Source organism: Poecile atricapillus, chromosome W, assembly GCF_030490865.1.
Source record: "Poecile atricapillus isolate bPoeAtr1 chromosome W, bPoeAtr1.hap1, whole genome shotgun sequence".
In the NCBI taxonomy this organism is placed as follows: domain Eukaryota; kingdom Metazoa; phylum Chordata; class Aves; order Passeriformes; family Paridae; genus Poecile; species Poecile atricapillus.
In genome coordinates, this window is record NC_081288.1 from 43,374,089 (window position 1) to 43,394,704 (window position 20,616).

General features: G+C 38.3%; 1 protein-coding gene across 3 annotated transcripts in view; it reads right to left on the reverse strand.

Annotated features, from left to right (window-relative positions):
* Nucleotides 1–20,616, reverse strand: part of LOC131591420 (methionine-R-sulfoxide reductase B3, mitochondrial-like) — a 79,489-nt gene that overhangs the window by 19,130 nt on the left and 39,743 nt on the right. For all 3 annotated transcript variants that reach the window (XM_058862101.1, XM_058862098.1, XM_058862102.1), the window contains exon 5: nt 15,506–15,534. In XM_058862101.1, coding sequence (XP_058718084.1) covers nt 15,506–15,534 — 29 coding nt within the window. The remainder of the gene's footprint in view (nt 1–15,505; nt 15,535–20,616) is intronic.

Genomic DNA, 20,616 nt, shown 5'->3' on the forward strand with positions numbered 1-20,616 from the left:
CATGCCCACAAAGGCCTAAACCTTAGATAAATGAAATTTTAAGACCATCTGTGTCAATCAATATTATACAGAATGTTACCTCACCTGTGCTATGGAGCTATACATTGTCTAGACTCAAAAAATATGTTTACAATTGAATTGTATTGCATCCCAAATGCCTTTTGTCAGGAGCTTTTTCAGTTTATAACATTTCCATTAAAAATTCTCTCATTTAGGAAATGAAATAAATTTTAGCAAATTGCACTTTGCAACAATCATATTAGAATTCCTAAAATTACTAAGATTGACACTATTCTCATCATGTTGCTTATATACTAAAGTTGAGTTTGCATTAAAGCTCAATACTCTCTAAACAAGCTTTTCTCCAAAACTGCTCTTGGGTTGACTAGAATGTTTCATTATACAAAGAGTTCATTATATGAAAACAAAAATACTATATTTTTATTTTGATTTTCCTCTTTCATTTTATATTTCATACTAAAAATTGCTGATAAAAAATTGTGCTGAAATAATTTTGAGATGAAAAATGAAACCTTCTTCCTCAAAAGACAAGCTACTGGTCTCTCAGCTTCCACAGTCTGATGTGCTTCAGTAGACAATGTGTTAGGCATAGGTTGAACTGACTGCTAACTGCTTTTGTATAAATTTAGAACATTTCTTAGCTTTCTATCTGAACTGCCGGTCTGGATCCTCCTATTTGGGGTTGATGTTGGACTCCACTTAAAATACTAATTGTTTATATTAAACAGACAAGAGAATGTGTGATGTATTTTAACTGTCAAAAGTGTTGTGAACAGCAGCATCTGGAAGAGGAATGTTTAATTCTCTCCGTTACCCCCAAGCCTTTTAGAATCCTGTATCAGCAGCTATATCTTAGTCTTGCAGGCAAAGAAAACAGGGTATGAAGGGGTGGTAGCACTGCAAAGCTTATTCTACAGGGGAAAAAACTCAAGAGGCATTCAAAAGCCATAACATTGTCATCATTATGTGAGAATAGAGTATCACCAAATCTACAACAGTATTGATGCATCTGTGAAAGCTGTGCACATTTCTGTGTGGAACAGTTCACATATTATGGCTGGTTTACTCACACTTCGCTGACGCCAGAGACACGATGCAGGTAGTGGTGGGAGATAACCACTCAAACTATTCGCTAGGTGATACTCCTAAAAAAGTACTCTTAAGTCTTCTGGACATGGGTCAACAGCTTGTGTGACGCTGTGAGAAAGAAAAGGTTTTTGCCCCTGCGCAGTTTATTCTGACAGGGCACCTCAGACATGCTCGGGACAGCTCCTCCACCATAACTGTTGCAGCACAAGCTGGGACCAGAGGATCCCAAAACAATCATACGAGTTCTTACTTAAGAGAGATTATAAAGGCCTTGCTAAGTATCAAGTTATTTTCAGCATTTATAAAAACTTGAAATTTTCAAAAGCAGAAAAGCATCCAACTACATTTATACTATTTTATGTATTTCCTTGAGAAAACCTTCTAAGTAAATCAGCAAATTAGCTTCACATGGAAAAATGATCCTTCTAGTGTCTGAAAACATTAGGTAAGTAGATGCAGGAGCTTGTGCAAACTGCTGTAGTGCAGGTTTTCTTGGTTTTCTAGGCCTGACTTCTGCCATGTGGTGTGGGATCCTTTTTTTTTTTAATGTCACATTTACAGAATGGATTTGGCATGCTCGGGAAAGTAACACTGCCTTTGTTCATCCCATCAGTCTTTCACTTGTCCAATTGCCACGGCTGTATTAGTAGGAAAAATAGACCTAACGAGGTGTAAAATAATGCTCTACATTCAAAACCAACTCAAAAACTGTAGCTCATTTCACTTTAATATTTACTCCAGAAGTAAACTATTGAAACCTTGCATAAATATTGCCAAATGAGTTTGCAAGGTATTCTAAACTTACTGAAGTAAAGTCGATTAACACCTTATACATGCAGTTGTTTATTTGGTTCCCTACTACCAAAACTTCTGCCAGGAGAACTCTACTATGAAGCAATAGAGGAGATACTTGTAGAGCAGGCTTGACTGGAAGAATTTTTAACAAAACAGCAGTTAGGCAGCAGAAACATCATCCACACCAAGACAGTAAGCAAAAATAGCTAAGTTGAAAAAGTGGCTGGAGGTAGAGATTTTAATTTGACTTAATGTTTTTTAACATACACCCTTATGTGTACCACTTCTAATTGTCAGCCCTTCCACTTTGTTTCTTCTATTAATTTTATTTTTCTTACACTACTTCTTTCTTTCCTTTTTCAATCAAAAAAGGCAGCAAACTGTGTGTTTGTGCTTCCTTGCAGGCAGTGTGTGCTTGGGAGTGAGAAGTCAAGGAACTGTAGCCTTGATTTGCCCTTGGAAGGAGCTGTACAGAGACTTTGTTTAGGTTTGAGAGATGAGTTTGTGGCTCCTTCTTAAAGGAAAGTTGTACAAACATTCTCACCAGAGAAGGCAAAATACAAAATCTTGACAAGGGCTCAGTAGGAAATCTTCCATTCAAATATGCTGATTTTTAAACACAAGGAATATGAAACGCTTACTTGCTGGAAACAAACGTTTTCATAGGGATGTCTTTCACCAAAGAGGCACTCAATGCAGAACAGTCAGTGACCTGCTACTCAGGAGATCCCATAGAGATGCATGGGAGGCTTTTGTTCTAAACAGCTTTGAACGTTCTGTGTTCAAACTGGAGAAGCTTTACAGGACAGACTTAGGTGTCCTAGGATGGCTGAAACAATCTATCAGCTTCTTTGCCTTCTCTTTTCCCTGCCCTCAGTTGTCTTAGTTCTGCTGCTTCCTCACTGTTCACCAGCTCAGGTGTTTTTCTGTTTGTGGGGAGAAAGTTTAATTCACTAAACCAGAAGATTATTCAATTATTTTTTTTTTTTCTGGGCTAACAGGCTCAATCAGTTAAATAAGAGGTTAAACAAGCATTGGAGGCAACATGAGGTAGAAGGTGAGAAAACAGGGCAAGGAGTGCAAGGATGACTTACTGTGATACCCCAGACTGATAAAAACTCTACTGTTAGAATAAACTAAACCTCTGAACTCAGCTTTGACACTACATCTGTGCACTAGTATCACAGAAACATGATTATAAACTGACCACACAAGCAACAGATTTGACTAGAAGGCTGTTTGAGGTCAGTGCCTTTATAATTCAAATAAGCCTGTAATCCTTCAGGTTCCAAAGATTTCCTCTGTCTCAGTTCCAAAGATCTCCTCTGTCTCAGCATTACAAAAGGCAAAGTATGTGAATTTAGAACTTAAATTACCTGGGCTGTATCTTTTCACAGTGAGCAGGTAGCAGAGGATGCACTTTTCTGGAAATGGACTGAAATACACTACACTTTTAATTCCCTGAGCATGGTGTGAGGTCTTAAAAAAACAGATAAGAAAAACTCAAAAGCTACAGTATGTCACTTACCAACCCTTAGGTATAACAAAGTTTAACCTTTGACACCAAGATATTCCAGTACTGATCCAACCCTATTCAACAAACTCAGACTTTTAAAAAAATACTTCATAACTCCCCACAAGTACCATCTCTGTGTACTTAAGTTCTGAGTGGTCAAAGGGGATTTAGCAGCATTTCAACGGTGGAAGTTGCAGGGACAGGGAAGGACTGGAATTCCAGAGGTTGCTGGGTCTTCCCTCTGTACCTTTCACATCTTCATGAGATTGCAACCAAAATAACACGCATTCTGGCTGCAGGGCCCTCCTAGCCTTAGGAAAAAATGCCTGCTTTAAGTTACCTAGAAGGGACTGTTTGAAGCCCAGACCTCCACTGAAATGCAAAGGGTGTCTAGCACCCTGATTGGTTTGCAGTCCCACCAAAAACTTTTTATGCACTCTGTAACTTCTTCCCAGTTACCCAGGAAAGTGAGGCATACGCATGGTTTTAAATGCTCATGCTGTAATTGCACCACTTCAAGTGTTCTTAATACAGGATTCTTTCTTGTAAAGAAACTAAAGAGCTAAAATACAGTCCGAATCGCTGCAGGAAGAGAACAGAGCCAACAGCACTGTTAGTGGCTGAGAGATGACTTGGTTCCCATGCCACAAGCAACACCCCATAAGGCAGCTCACTGAACACCCAAACAAGCCTTGAAGCTTCTGGCTTTAGAGCAAGAACTAGAGGACCTGAGGACTTCTGACCCACGTTCCAAAACACTTTTATAAAATACTTCCCTCCCCTGCAGGCAGCTTAATGACCTGTACAGGCCATATCTGACATCAGCTTCAGAGCCTCACTTTCACCCTGATTAAAACTTTTTGGGATGAAACAAGATAGTGCTTCATTTGGACAAGACACCATCCCATTGCTGTATTTTTGAGGGAGGACGTGGAGTAAGGAGGAGGAAGAGGCCTCAGTATTAAAACTTCCAATGTTCAACCTTTATTTTTCAGTGTTCAGCACTACCATCACTAGGTGTAATATTTGTTTCACTCTGCTACCCTTAACACATTTTGCAATCTACACCCTAAGAAATATTAAGTGTAAAATACTTGCATAACTATGAATTGTTTTCTAGAAAGGCCTGAAACAAAGTGATCACCCTTTGGAGAGCTGTTCGTGCAATGACTGATCATCTCTATTGTTGGCATCCCCAGGGGTCACAGAAGGGTTCAATTGCATTGTACCAGGGCAGAACAGAAAAGAAAGGCTGTCACAGCCAGATGATTGTAAAATCTAGGAAACCAACCTGTAGGTGCTAGTTATTAAGCATCCAATTAAATGGGGCCTGAGTTTTAAGTTGATGGCAGGTTTGGGAATTTGGTTTTAGTTTCTTTCTACATAATAATAGTGCCTTAAACCAGAGTCTCCAGTGTCTCAAAAACTTTCTGAAAAATTCTTAAATTTTGCAAAAAAATTCGACTGGAAAAGTTAAGAGAATTTGCATAAAAATCAAACCGCTCACCTGTTTTCCACTCTTCATTTTGCAAGCATATAGTGCAAGTCTTTGTTTCAAATGTTTCCTTTCCAATATCAATGTATGTTAAAAAATCTGAGTGGTACATACCCTGCCCCAGTTCAATACATAGAAAAAACAAAAATCTTTTCCTTCAGCTTGCCAGCTTAAACTTGCCTGGATACAGAAGCCCCCAGCCTTGTTTGCATATACAAGTTTAGTCCTCAAAAAATCTCACAGTTCTAGTTCTGGCTAACCCACCCTCTGGGACTAACCTTAGCATCCTCTGTTTGAACATTTTACCTCTTTCTACAGTAAGAATATTTAGCAAGGACTTTGCATCCATCTGAATATGTAAACTGGGTGAGCAGGACAGGCATTAATTTTATTGTATCTTTTTTCTAGCATATCTTTCTATTCTCCCTGTGTTTAACGATCTACTTTCCTGCATTCATCCCATGCAACTATTTTTCTTATTTTTTTCTTCACTGATCTTTATTAGATCATTTAAATATTTGCATAAGCTTCAGTTGGTATCAGTTTGTTTCCTGTGAGGGTAACATTCTTCACTCTTGCTTTGAATCTTTTTAAAATACCTGATATCACTGCTGCAACTCTACTTCCCCATCATTCATTAGTTCTGAAACAGACCTACACAAATAAACCATATCATTGAACTAATGAGATTTGGGTGGTAAGTTTCTGTAAATACAGCCTGAATTAAAGGTAGAGTGTCTGCATAACTTAGATAATCTTATTTACATTGCAGTGAAGATGACACTGCATGCCCTTCATCTATTAATCTTCATGAATTCAGTGAACACTCTGCTTTATTCTTTCAGCTTCTTTAACAGAGCTTTTTTTTTATTATGTTATTAAATTTGAAGTAACACAGTCCTATCCAAATGTTAAAGCAGAACTTCAGGCTGTAACACATATGATTTCTATGGCATTTTAGTGTTACTGTCCATCTCCATCTGTGTGAGGTTTAACCCTGGCACTAGACAAGACAGTTTATGAAAACTAAAAAAAAACATGCAGGAAGTATTGGCAGAGAAGCGAAATAAATATATTGTTAGTGCTTGTACAAATTAAGAGAAACTCATTAAAGCTCAGTCATTTTGTGGGTAAGTAGAAACATTCCTGGAGGCAAAGTGCCAGGAGAAATCTCATGAGTTTGAGCTTCTGAAGTTTTCCAATAACTCTTTTTGCTGTGGGAAGGAGGGTAGAGGGTGCAGGGATGGACAGAGTCTCTGTACAGTCCATCCCTGTCTTGATCATCTTAAGGCCATGGGGATTTGGATGAAGGTCAGTGTCCTCACTCCCACCCAAATACGGTCAGGCTGCCTTGCCACTCTGGGTGCCATGCCAAAAGGCACCCATGTAAGTGATGACATAGGTCCCAAACTTGGACTTGTCCATAGTCTTCACAGGAAGTGGGGAGGTGGTCAGGTACCCTCTCCCTCCTCCCAGAAACAGGAACCCAGGAAGGGGCATGTCCCACCAGACAGTCTAACTGGTGTGTTACATGTCCTGGCTAGGAGTACGTCCTTTGGGAAGAGATTTCCTGATGTGAGAAAGCAAGTGGAACATGAAAATTTATATTAATTTATCATTAAATAACTTTCACAGAGACTAGAGCAAGGGAATTAAGATTAGAGTTCTGCTATGTATATTTCTTTGCTTTTTTAGGAGCGAGGCTTACTTTTTGTATGGTCTGTACTGTGATGCCTAGAATCAAAGGAGTGAAAGCAGCTGCTGGCATAGATTTCAGCATTGTGCTGAGCTTCAACAGCAAAATGTTGCCTTGTTTAACCACACTGCCACAACTATACAGATACAGGTATGCCTGAGATATGTTGTCATTGTGGGGCAAGGGAAGAGTCACACATGCAGATAGTAAAGAAAATAGAATGATTTAAAAAGACAGCTCCTGTAATTCTCTTCTCCACCAGTTAACAAGTTGATGACCAATGTAAATTCAGTTTGCCACAGTCTTAATAGTATCATTACCTGAAGTACAGTTCTGACAGTAGTCTTTCAATCTGGTTTTTCTTAATATACTTGAAAGCAGGGAGTGCTTTCATTCCAGTGAAACACTGTATCTTTCTTTCTTGCATTTTAAAGTTGTTTCGAGAACCCTGATGCCCTTAACACAGTACTCTATGCAGCAGATTTTTTTATTCACAAGCACATTTTTATGTCACTCTTCAATCTAAATATGTCTTAATTGGTTTCCAGATATTCTGTCGGTGCTGAGCACTGACATTTCAAATTCCACTCCTGTTTGCTTCAGTATTCCTGCAACTCCATTTAAATCCCTTCTAGTGTGTGTGACAGAAAAAAAAAAATCACTGACTGAAGGGGAGACAATAGTATAGTAGTGAGTGTATGAGTACTTCCAAAATCCATAAATCTTAAGGTAAACACTTTTAAAATGAGAATATAAACATAGGAATTCTGTTCTCATGACCACCTCCATGAAAAGTAAGAGCCAAAACCAGAATGCTTCTATTTTTAAATTTAATTTTTCAAAAATACACCCTTCTGTTTTCATATCTGCATTTATTATGTCGGCCTTCCTTAGTGTGGTTAGGGCAGTTAACAGAATAAAAGACTTTGCCTTTCTAAAAGTTTCTCAACAGTGACTTAAAATCAGCGAAATCTCCTCCTATTTAGCTTTTCAAAAATGTCACTTGCTTTCTGGAACATGGCAAAGACAAGTTTAATATTTGCGCCCTAATTGAAGCTAGATTGAATATGATACATTTTTTATTCACTCATATTTTCCTTAGGCCATATCTCTTTGAGTTACATATTTTTCTTCCTGCCTATGAACAGATGAACACTGATGAATGATCAATTTGCAAAACATATTTTATCAGCTTTTCCACATCTGACAATTCTTACACATAATTCAAGAAAAAGTCATAAAAATGCAGCAGTTCTCTGGGGTAACGATTACTGGGGACACAAGCAGATTTGGGTTTGTTTAGGAAAGGTAAGATTTAAAAAGGGAAATGAAAATGCATACAAAGAGAAAAATAGAACTAAAATAATCACAGCAACACTCATCTTTCTCATGAATAAACTCCACAAAAGCTCTGTGTACAAGAGGTTTACAGACACCCAGCAGAAGAACTTGGGAGCAGTTGTGTAGTTCTTCTCTTAAATTTACGATTTTTGCCTGACTAAGCCTCCACAGCATCAGCCATACAAAATTACTTGAGATCCCATCCACTCATCCCCAGCTCTTGGTACATGCATTCCAGTGATAATCTATTCCAACTTTAACCATCAAAGTTATGTTCCTAACTCTAAAATTGATGGGCACTCAAAAGGGTGATTCAGTGTACTCTGAAACAGACTTCTCCAGCAGAAGGGATGAACTCATCTGAGGATGTTAATCTCTTCCAACTGACTCAAGATGAAGCTCACAGGTTGAGGTAGATAGTCACAGTTAGTTAAGATGATCCCACTTCCCCAACATAGCAATAGCTTGAGTAAAATATCCCTCCAAATGAAATGCTACTTTCTCCACAGACACACAGGGATTGTGTGAAAGCCAGACACTGACAAAACCTGAAAGGAATATTATGCAGATAATGAAACTCCTCCATTCCAACAGATAGTATGGAAAAGAAAAGATCAGTGCTAAATTAGGTGCTTCGGTTTTATTCACAAAAGTCAAACACTGTGAATATAGATTCTGTGATCTCAATAGGCACAGTGTTTGGATTGGAGTAAAAAGTCTAAGATTGTTCAGATGCCTGGATCATGGCTGATGGAAAGGTTGGGATCACTTTGTAGAGAACAGTAAGTGGGCAAGGCAACTATATAAATAACAATAAACAGTAATTCACCCCTCAGTGGAAAGCAAGATTGCTAAGACTCCTGATCAGTCAGACAGGGCTACAGTTCTTTCACAACTGCTTTCAGGCCTTGTAACCAAATTCACTGTTGGCTGGCATCACCTGATTGTGATGTCCTTACTCACATAAAACACAGCGCAAATTGTGTCTTTCTTAAACTGGCAGCATTAGACCTTATTGGTGTTTTGACTTAGGACTTAATTCTAAGCAGATGGCTGCTCATATGTACAGTGGCAGTTGCATTGGCATGACACAAACTTGTCTGCCATTACATCTTAAAGGTTGTGGTTGTCACTAAATTAAGTCAATAAAAGACAAGTTAATTTTCTTTGCTTCATACTCAGATCAACACTAAAGATTGTGATGGTGATCGCTGAACATTCCAGTTTGATTAAAAGCAGCTTGCATTTTTCTCTTTACTTTTAGTACTACAAAACCTGAAATCAGTTTTGATAAGAGACTAAAATGTGAAATAGCAAAAGCTGACAGATCTTTCATATGGTTTCTTAATGGTCATAAATTTACAGCACTACATCAATGAAAGAAAAACATTAAATATTTTAATCTTTATTGAATCTTCTGTCTTTAATAATTATCACATAGCTAGTTTGTACAGTCTCCTTTTCTTTCAAATAACAGATTTATTCTGGTTTCAAGTAATACTGTATATCATTCTCATCATCTTGTACAAACAAGATGTTCTTTTTTTCCTCTAACAAATCCAGAGGGAATAAATAAAAATATCTTGCATCTCTCTCTTATTCAAATTCATAACCCCATAAACCATGCTAATCAAAACAGAAGATGCGCTACTTTGGACAACATGCACGCAGCCACAAAAGATATTGTGCTTAATGAAATGTTGCCTAAAACTGAAACAGGAAAATGCACTTTATGGTAGTGAGAAAATAAGGAGAACAAGAGGGGACACATTTACCATAACGATCCTGTCCTGTTAAATTCATCAAGGCACACAGGCAAAAGACACCCCCATAGTCCTCTGCTTGGTGTATGGCAGCAGCCTACCCCACAGATAAGCTCTTAAAGTCCAAAGAGCACCTGAAGCATCGTGTGTGGGGGCTCCAGCAGGACACCCACTGAATGCCATGGTCTCGCCTCCTCCTCTTTTCTAGGGGCTGACGAGGCTGGCAGTGTGGTGGTTGTCCCAATGGATTTACACAGCTCTAGATTTCCTTTGAGCTCAGTTCTGGTCACAGCAGTGCCAAACACGTCCAGATAGTCACCAGTGTAATGATGCCAAGCTTTACAAGTGATACAAGAGCAGGCGATAATCAGTTACCACACATCAGCACACAGTTCCCTGGGATGTACCAGTGAGATGTCCCAGCTATCTAATACTCCAAGCCACATTACAGCATGGCCCTGAAACACTGACCAGACGGTTCAGTTTGCATCTGACTAAATGCTCATCTTGCTGCTGAACAAATATAACAGGCCATGCTCCCCACCCATTGCATCCCCAACAATCTGCACGAAGACTTGTTAATGCCAAGAACAAAATAGCACTGACAAGTAATAACAAGGCAATCTGAGCTTTTGTTGTTTTTGCAGTAACTGTCTCCCACCATCTCTCTGTGCCAGCTCATACACCTTTTCAAGCATCCAAGCTGGTGGTGGCCAGAGAGAAGAAAATAATTCCTCTAAGCTGAAAGAGAATCTGAAGAGGTCGTTTACCTCATCCAAAAAGCTCTGGAGCATCCCTGTTCTTAAGTATCTCAGTTTATTTTGATACTTTTCCCTCTTACAGATTCTGCAAGATCTTTTAAATAAAGTACTCTGATTATAGGGTCACTATTGAACTCGCCAACATGGTTTTGTTAAGAATACCACTTCTTCCTGTTCCTGAAACTACTTAGCCTTCCTAAGAAGAAATTAAGAACTGCTCTAACACAACCTGGGTGGAGAAGCTGACATCATTAAAATGTAGGAACTTATTTCTTAATCTGTATTTAAATCTTTGATGGGTTAGATCAATGGATGTTTTTACTAAGTAACTTTGCTTTGTCTACCAAAGGTTTCAGGCAAATTACATTTCTTTTGTGCTTCCCTGGTAGCAAAGGTCAGTAAAAGTTACTCACTTTCAAAATGCCTTTTGGTTTTCGTTTCTCTCTTACTTGGGAAGAGGGTTCCTTATGCTCTTAATAGTTGTAGTGATGACTTTTATACAATGGGATTGATGACAGGCTATGGAAAATCAGGCCAGATACTGATGCCTTAAGTTTTAGCTTTCATATTTTCCAGATTCTGTACTGCATTAGTATATAACACTGAACTTCATATAAAGTGTTAGCAAGTTCTCTTCACAGTTTAGTTAGACAAAATAATCCTTTTCCAGCCTGAGAACTAAGGACATCGTTACTGCTTCAGGTCCAAAAAGCATAAACAACAGTGAATTGAGGAGAGCAATCTGGGAGGATGGGACTTAATAACCTGAAATTGTAATTGGACAATTAGCCCCAGTATGTAAATGGACCAATACTTATAAAAGTGAAAACATGTGATCCGTCATGCATCTTGGGTGTAGGCTCGGCTGGGCTCTTGTACTGCCCAAGTTATATCCTTTGAAGGCCTTTTAAGTAAACACCTACTTTATTCCTTTAACTCTGTCTAGCCTCTGTTCTTGGTAGCCTCTCATGGCATCAATACAGAGAGTTTGGAAAGCCTATTGCAGAACATCTGGAAGTGTAACCAAGAGGAATTTGTGAGAGGAAAATATCTGATCACCTCCAACCTTGTAATTCTGTTCATTTATTCTCTAGCACCTGTGCTGAATCATGTAGCCTTGCAAGTTAGTACATTGTAGTGGCCACATTCAAGGAAAGATACCAGTAAACACTAGAGGTGAGAAGGGAAAGGATGGGAACCTTGATGGTGATATAGGGGTGGCATGTTGTGCAATAGTGAAGATGTGGGGACACACTCATTCTGGTGGAAAATGCAATGTGCAGAGAGGAGAAATGTCCTTCAGAGTCACTGGCTGACACTGTGAATCCAGGCAAGGCAGGCAAAAGAAATTCCAGGAACTGCTGGGGGCTCCTTGACTTCCTTTGTATTTGATTTCTGGGGCAGCAGGAATTCAACGTAAGGTCATGTGTAGCTGTCCCTCAAGACAGCCTCTAGGTGCATGGGCAGCTATTACAGCTTAATTCCTCATACTAATTGGAGTGTTTCCAAAGTATTGACACAAAGAGTGACATACAATCACATACACTATCTTTACATTTCATTTGATATGTAGAAGCAAGGGACAGAAGAACAGGTTTGGGAGTTAACGTCTCTTTTTTTGAGAGAAGTGTAAAGCTGGCACAGCAGATGATGGACACAGCTGAAGGCACTGTGTGTCCTTGGGCACTCTTTTTCTTCAGTGCACAGATGTTTCTATAACATGGTGCTTCCCTGACTGTCTTTTCTGTATCCTGAATCCTACATTCCATGGTCTAAGCTGCAGATACACAAAAAAGACTCCATTGGAGTCCTTGCATATTGCCCATGAATTTGTCCTTCCTTTCTAACACAGCACAAAACTGATTTTTTTTTTGCCTGTGATTTCACTGTGAACACTCGAACGCAATAAGCATTTTAGACACTAACACAATATTGGCAATAAGAACAAAATTGTTTCACCTGTGGTTTTTTGCAGTTTACTTTGTTCTCTAACAAACTGTGAGGAAAAAAGTATTTTTCCTACAACCTTTTTTGCTTTCAAGTACTTTGTTGGAAAAAAATCTATTTTAAGTACTAGTAGAATTCATCATATTATGACAGGAAAGCAAAATTGTTTCATTTAAATGATCTTCTAACAGCGTGAAGCTAACCCCATGGTCTCTGAGACAGAAATTCTGCCAGCTATAGACTTATAAAGAATCGGCAGAGAAAAAGAAGTTTTTCAGATGGAGCTGTTAGTCATGATATGAAAAATGTGTGTCCCCGACAGATGTTATAGTTATTTGTATGATAAATCCTGATCATCACTGTAGGAATTTTGCAGCCTTCTTTTAAGTTAATGCTCAAGTTCCAATTAATCTTCTCTTGACAATGTTTGTCTAATATTTCAATGTTGAACAACATTTCCAGGGTTACATTTGCAGTGAGCCTACTGGGTACTTTAAAAGCTGTATTTCTGACTTTATACTTGCTTCAGAAAGACTTCTTTTAATTCTTCAATGCTTCGCAAATATTTCTAGGAAAGACAAGTATAATAAGCATTGATAAATGTTTATTAAGGGCACATCTAGACTTGCAAGTTAACTGGAATTAACACTGGGGTTAATTTAGAGCAAGCAATAGTTATGGAACAGCTCCCTGGGAAAAAATATGTATTCTATAATAAAATTACCTCATTCTCACGTGCAACACTTGAACTGTTTTGAGTAACATAAGATAAATGAGAACAAAGCATGTTTGTTCCAGTTTGTGGAATCATTACTTTACTTAGGAATGACAGTCTAGGGAATTCAAAATGAAATGAGGTATGTGAAAATACCTTTAGGAGTCTCCAAGAAACTTGAGGTTGCATAAATACAGACTCAGATGCCAGCAGCCCTTTTTAAACTAACACTGCATTGACACTTTTCAAAGGTCTGTGTAATGCAGAACATGGTGCTACATAGGGCACTGCACCCACACACACAAAGGGGGTTTTTTACAAGGATGCCATTGCCAATGCACATTGAGTGAACAGGATGCATTCACTCAGCAGGAGGTCTGGGATTATTGTCTGGTTTGGGAAAGTTATAGCAAATTCTTTGGTAGGGAAACAATACCAGTGGTATTTTATTTGGGTGGTAGATGTTGAGTTGATGTTGCCAGTATCTTCACTTCTCTGCTCTTACATATTGGGAACAAAAGAGAAACTTAAGAGTCTCTGTGCCATCTGATTGTCATGAACAGCTTCTTGATGGAAGAAATGAGTGCTCTCCTTATAAGGAGGAGGCAGCTGTACCTCTCACAATGATAAGGGGGTTTTCAGCCTTGGTGTTGCTTGGTTTTAACATTGGTTGTTGGCCGAAACCTGTTCTGAAAGACACAGCACGGATGAGACCAAGGCATTAAACCTTAGTAATTCTCGGTTCCAAGTACAGCATTTGGGGCAAAGATTAAAATGGGACCAGGAGACCAGGTCAGAAACGCCTGGTGACATGTACTGAGCAGGCCCACAGCTGCAATAGTGCCAAACTTTTACTGCTACCTTAGGGAAAACCATGCCCCTGCTTTTGCTGCCAAGGGAGTGGCAGGCAGAATGGCATACCTAGCAGGAGAACTGCTTCAAAAGAAAGTCAGAAAACTACTTGTAGCTTAAGCCACCAAGCAAACTGAAGCTCTGCAGAGGGAATTTTCCCTTCAACAGAAAAGTAGGTGCGTCATTCTGCTCCACATTCTAGTTTTGGTGACTGCACTAAAATAAAGGAGGTAATGGCAGAAAATGTGTCAAGCTATCCCCCATGCAATCCCTCTGTTCTGTCAAGATCAAAAAATCAATCTTAGCATAGAGTTTAATCCAAGAAATATTTAAAGCAAGTAACTTCAAACTCACAGACTAAAATCATAATAGAAGCAAGATGACACAACTATACAAGATGTAGGCACTGGCTGTTTAAATGCTTCCTGCTGTAGATTTCACTCCCATATAGTTCCAAAGATAAAATCTAATGCGGAAAGAAAAAGCAGCGTAATGCCTCATACTTCAAACCCAAATCATGCTGTAACTGGGATAAAAGGAAAGGTGCTATTCCATAAACACCTGATTAATATATATTGTAAAATTCCTAACATTATAAGCAATTATAATCACCGCATTAAGCAAACTATATAGAAGATAACATTGGCCTAAAACCAAAACTGCCATAATAATATCAGGTTTCCTGTTTTAAACAATCTTTTTCATCTTAAAAAAAATGTATTTTGAATTACCTTTTCAGGCAAGGTACATTTTGCCTAGCTTCAGGACACATATATAAAAATAATTTATTATTATTTAAGGAACACTTAGGAATAGTTAACTGAGTAAGTAACAGTCTGGTGTTAGGATATCTGTTTTTTACTCCTACTGCTCCCCTGTTTGCTGTCCTCATTTTTTTCTCTTGTTAGATACACATTAACCTGTTAGACTGACCTTCACTTCCTTCCCAATTCCTCCAACACATTACAATTCTTTAAAAAGACATCTTGTGAGAGACTGCCTTTTGGTAATCCTCCTCAGCTGAGCTTTACAGACTGGTCTGGGATGCATTGTGCACCTGCATCTGACATGAAAATTTGATGACAAATCATCTGTTTCCTGACAGATAGGCTGCACTGACTTCAAATTCTCATGAAATGTTTTTGTCCACCAGGGAGAAAAACATTCTCCTCTATTGCAGTGATCATTTCCAAACTTTAATCCTCCCTTTGCTTTAGTCTGCATTATCATTTACTTGTATTATCATTTTCCTGGGTCAATTAAAGCCTGTTGCAAGATACATCTTCCCAATCATCTTTTGGGAAAATGTAAAGAGACCGGAACTAATGAAAGGAATGAAAGCAAATGTTTCACAGTAACAATGCTGTTTTCAGAGGGTGAGAAATGAAGATCCTTTTTAAGGCTGACCTACCCCAGTTTGTTTAAAACTAAACTGAACTTGAACTGATAAACTACTCTTTTGAGATTAACCTGAATAATGTATATTCAGTAAAACACTGTAAATGTAAACATACCTGAATTGGAGTCAAACTTTGTTTCTGACCTGAAAAAGAAAATAAAAAGTTCGTAAGTTACAAGAACTGCTTTATGCCATAAAAGCCATTTGTCAGACCGATCCCTCCTGCAAATACCATCTTTAACCAGACTGTCTAACTCTGTACATTAACATTTAATGCATTCAAAGGCATTTGAACCCAAATAATAACCATTATCTTTAATATTTTACTGTTTTCTATGCTTTAGAGTTATAAAGAAGATATTTTAAAAGACAAATGACAAAATTAAGAAAATAAAATATAAATTTAAACCAGGATTAAGTTATATACTGTGAATCATAGCATACAGTTATTTGTATGATATTTTCATTTTTGAAATGTCACTAAGAGGATTTAATTCATTCATGAATGTTTCCAATCTACTTTTGAAGCAGACACCATTTCATTGATGTCATATGTATTGTATCCAATGATCTGCACTTAATTGTGCTACATCCTAGGAGGTTTTTGTTTGTGTGTGTCTTCAGTTTACTCACTCTGCACAGGAGTAAGTAGTTTGATTTTCTTAAAAGAGGAAAGTGGAGGGTGGGAGAGAGAAAGGGAGCCAGACCTAAATTTTAACTTGTTTTAAAGTCTTTGCAAAAAGACAATGATGTGTGGATTATGCACCATTAGCTTTGGTCGTGCACTGCCGATTTTTCTGTCCCTAACAAGTAGTGTTTTCTTCTAAGGGCTTAGCACTTAGCAAATGAACCCTATAACCTGTATATTTAATAAAAGGAAGAAAAAATTAGCCCTTGTGGGAACATCATGTTTCAGATATCGGTTAATAATACTTGTAAATGTAGAAGCCTTTGAAGGTCTCAATTCAACTGTGGGAAAACTTAAGTTGGGTAATTACTCAAGATGCTGCTGATATGCTGTCAAGCAGAATTAACCCTATGACTAGGGCTATCTACACAATCTGCTACAAGACAGCATTGTCTATATTGAGCTCTCAAACCAATTAACAGGCATGTTCCAATCAGATTTATATCGCCCACTAACAATCAGTTGTACACATGGTCATGGCTGTCACAGCAGGACACAAGGCCTGACCAGCAGGAGACCTGTTAAAGCATGTTACGTTGGCAGCAAAATGCATTTCCCCAGAAATTCTAAGGAGGAAGTACAATGTTGGATCCTTTTACATCACATCGAGGAAAGGATGTATTTTAGGAAGTTACAGTCCTTTTTTCAGAAACAAATTACTGAAGCCCAAAAACTAATTGTAGATTTATTTTCAACTTTTATTTTATAAGCTTGTACATGTCCTTACATGTAAAGTCTTTTACATGCACTCTGCATTTTTATATAACACACATTGTAATTGTTTACCAAATATCTATGCTACAGCAAATAAAGATGAAATCAATCATAATTTAAAAAGTTAACAGGTTCACATTATTAAAGCAATCAGAAAGGAAACAACTCTCTTCTCCCATTCTACTCATTCTGCACCTTCCTCCAGTGCTCATAATATTTTGTCTTAAATATAACTCTCAGGAGATGAAAAGGTGAAAGGGAAAAGACACATCTTCATAATTAATATTTTTAAAGTACCACCAAAAGTACCGAACAAAGAAAGCGTGTTGCTGACATGCCTTCACAAGTATCAGCACTAGTGACTTATCTGCCCAGGACACCAGCCCATGCTTAATTTAGCAGTGTAACTCAATTGATATTTGCACCAGCAGGATGAAGTCCCCACCCTGTGAAACGTGGTACCCTGGGGGAAATTCCACTGAATTACAATTAAAGCCACTTAGTCACTGTTTTATTTGCAATATTCTCCTCAAGCTGCTGTATACCTGCCTAACCTATTTTCTCTCTTTCTCATCACTGTATCAGCAACACCTCACATAGACACAATATACAAATCTTACCCTCAGTATCTGTTTATCTGCACGATCAACTTCTTGTTGCCTCAATTCTGGATACTCCCTATCAGCTGGTCAAAAAGAACTCTTGCTTCTCAGCCTGGATGACTTGTTACAGACGCATGCACTGCAACTTGTGACTTCAGCAAACTAGTCCAGGGGCCAAGGTGGCAGAGCACACATGGGGAGGAGGGTTACAAGGGTCACTAGGCACTGTAATGAGTACCAAAGCTCCAAACAGTCATAAATTACTGGACAACACATCAGAAAACTGATATGGGAGTGATAAATGAATCAAACTTTGTCTGGCAACAGTACAATAGCTATGAAAGAAAACACAACATGGGAGGTAGTATTAGGAGCCATCAAGAGCAGGCGGGTCACCTATGTTATGGTCATCCTTTCCCCTTGGGAAAATGATGTAAAATTTAGGACACAGTATTACAGAAACTGCTAGAAATCTTAGTAAGGCACAGAAAAAGTCAAGGAAAATAATGAAGCATCTTTGGCACTGTAAATAAGCAACAAGTGGCATATGTGAGAGAAGCACTCAGCTAGAACAGTCACCTTGGCTACTTGAAGGAATGACAAAGCTTACAGCAATTTTAATGGAAGCAGCATTTTCTTCTTCTTCCAGAATTTATATTTGCTACTCAAGAGAATGTTAGGCAAATGTGTCAGAAACTAATTGCACTTGGTTGTTAAAAATGCTCAACTAAAATATGGTCATTAAATAGGATAAAATTAAATACTGAAAGTACATTCCAAAGGGATGTTCTGCTATACACAAAAATACTCACTTTGACTCCTTTATAATTTTAAAACTACATTAACTAGAAGGAAAAAACTCCTCAGTACATTGTTTGTTATCATAGTACATACTCTGATACTAAGCATCCTACCAGACAAGATGCATCTTACAGAGCCAGTTCCTGACTGTACAAATTGTCTTTTATCACAACAAGAGTGGAACACCACATGCCACCCTCCCACCCCGAAATGAACAGATCATAGCTTTCTGAATATTTTCTCTACTTCTGTCTCTTATATAGGAGTATTTTGAAGGCCAGGTAATAACTCATAAGTATCTTCAGAAAGGAGTCTATATACTTAAAGGGAACAAGAGGGTATTTATAAAGTGCTTTTCATTTCCAACTTTGATATGGCTCAAATACACACAACATATGACAATACAATTGTCAAGTAGGCTCAGCTGGCAACGCACCATATACAAGGAAATAGTGAGCTACTGCAAAGATTTAGCTAAGCACAGGCTGTGGCAATACTTGTAAAGATCCCAGGAATAATTAAGTCAAACACAAACAATAGAATATATGATGGTAGTTTTTTATGTACTGCAAAGAGGTGCAGGGTTTCAACCTGTTTCTTTTAAAAGATATCATATACCAGCTCTTCAGACTGTCAAGTACTGAGAAAGAGAGAGAAATGGAATAATGATAATCATCATGTAGTCTGAATTTTAAACTACTGCCTTCCTAAGTATGACTAAACTGCAGTTGTTCAGTGCCACATATTACAGTGTCAACAGACACACTACAGCTGAAGTTAACATAGATCTGCTGCTTGCCAGGGAAGCAGGCCTTTGTCAAAAGAGAGGAACGAGAACTTACTGCAGAACCTCTGCTGTTGTGTTGCAACTGCCTTTCCTTTTACCTTTCACGATGAAGTATTTAACAGGTTTGTGTAGGTTTTGTTGAGGGAACATGGGGAACAGCCTTTGGAAGCCCCACAACTCTCTCAGAAATTACTCTGCAGTTCTGATCCTCGTATTTTAACATGGAAGAAGTAATTTATTCTTCTTGGCTTTATTAGACCTTTACATTAGCAGTTTATACCAGGCTGTTCCTTCACAAGACTGTGCTTCAATGGTGCTAAACAGAACATTGGTAGGGGCAGACATTCAATATACTACTTCTCTGAAAAGGACTTTGATAAAGATCTGTTACACTCATAAAGATGATGCATCTTTGGTATATCTTCCTTTTCAAAGAATTTTGTTCCATATTGGCATGGGTAGTTTGCTGAAGAGATGATGGTCTAGCAGGCTCCTGATGCAATTCAAGCCAAACCATGTTCTGGTCCAGGAGACTGAGCAGAATACAATTGATCCTCTCTCTTTTGTGTTTGCGTCCCAGTGGTACAAAAAATACCTAGCTGCAGTATCAGTGTTCCTGCTACAGCACTGCTAGCAAGCTAAAGAAGTCCAGCACAGTAATTCTCAGTTGTGAACGTAACCCTGGACACGGCATTGGTCCTTATCACGCTGATGGGAACCCTAGAGAGGACCAAGGTAAATCACAGGGGAGGCTCAGGCCAGAGACCATTCCCCAAAAGCAGAATGAACCAGGCCACTCTGTTTCAGAGTAGAGGAATTGATGTTAAAAACACAAAGCCATGTCTTCTCATTTGCCTTTAGGGCCAAAGAAGAGACTTTTATTTTTAAGTATAGACATAGCCCTTCTGAAAATGCAAACCATTACCTGGAAAGCAGTCAGTGATCATACTCATGAGGTTCTGAAAGCCAAGCTTCCAGAAAGAAAAATGCAGCAGTATTCCAATGTAAAAATTAAGACCTGATGTAACTACTTAGGAATTTATGACCGGCATCATCAGGGTATTTGAGAAGTCCCCAAGCTTTAAGAACCAAGCAGAAAGAGCAAAGCTGGCTTGCTGCTGCATTGTGCCCAGGGGACAGATCCTGTGGTGTCTCAGGCAGCAAAACTACTCACAGACATTTTGCAGAGCTGGACATCCCTAATGTCTGTCTCTCTTCAACCCTCATGTTGATTCTCTTTTATAATACAATAATATATATATTATTTACAATAATAATTATCTGCTAAAATCTGGTAATATAGTTGAACTCTTGTTCAGGTCTTCCCTCAAAGAGAGCTTGATAATGTTCTCTCTCTTGATTTTCTTACTGCCTTAAGGACTTAATATCTTTGAGGTTGAATAACTACTTCCCTGAAAAACTTGGCTGAAATTGGCAAATAGATTAAATGATACAGTTTTATTATTATTAAAGGATTGACATGGAGTCAGCATTATGCTATACTAGTTCCTTAATAAGCCTGGTTAAAGAAAAAAAAATCACTATTGACAGATGATGAGATAATTTCTATTCTGCATATTGATGGAAAGCCAAATTTAAAATGAGCATTTTAACATCAGAGAATTATTTAGGTT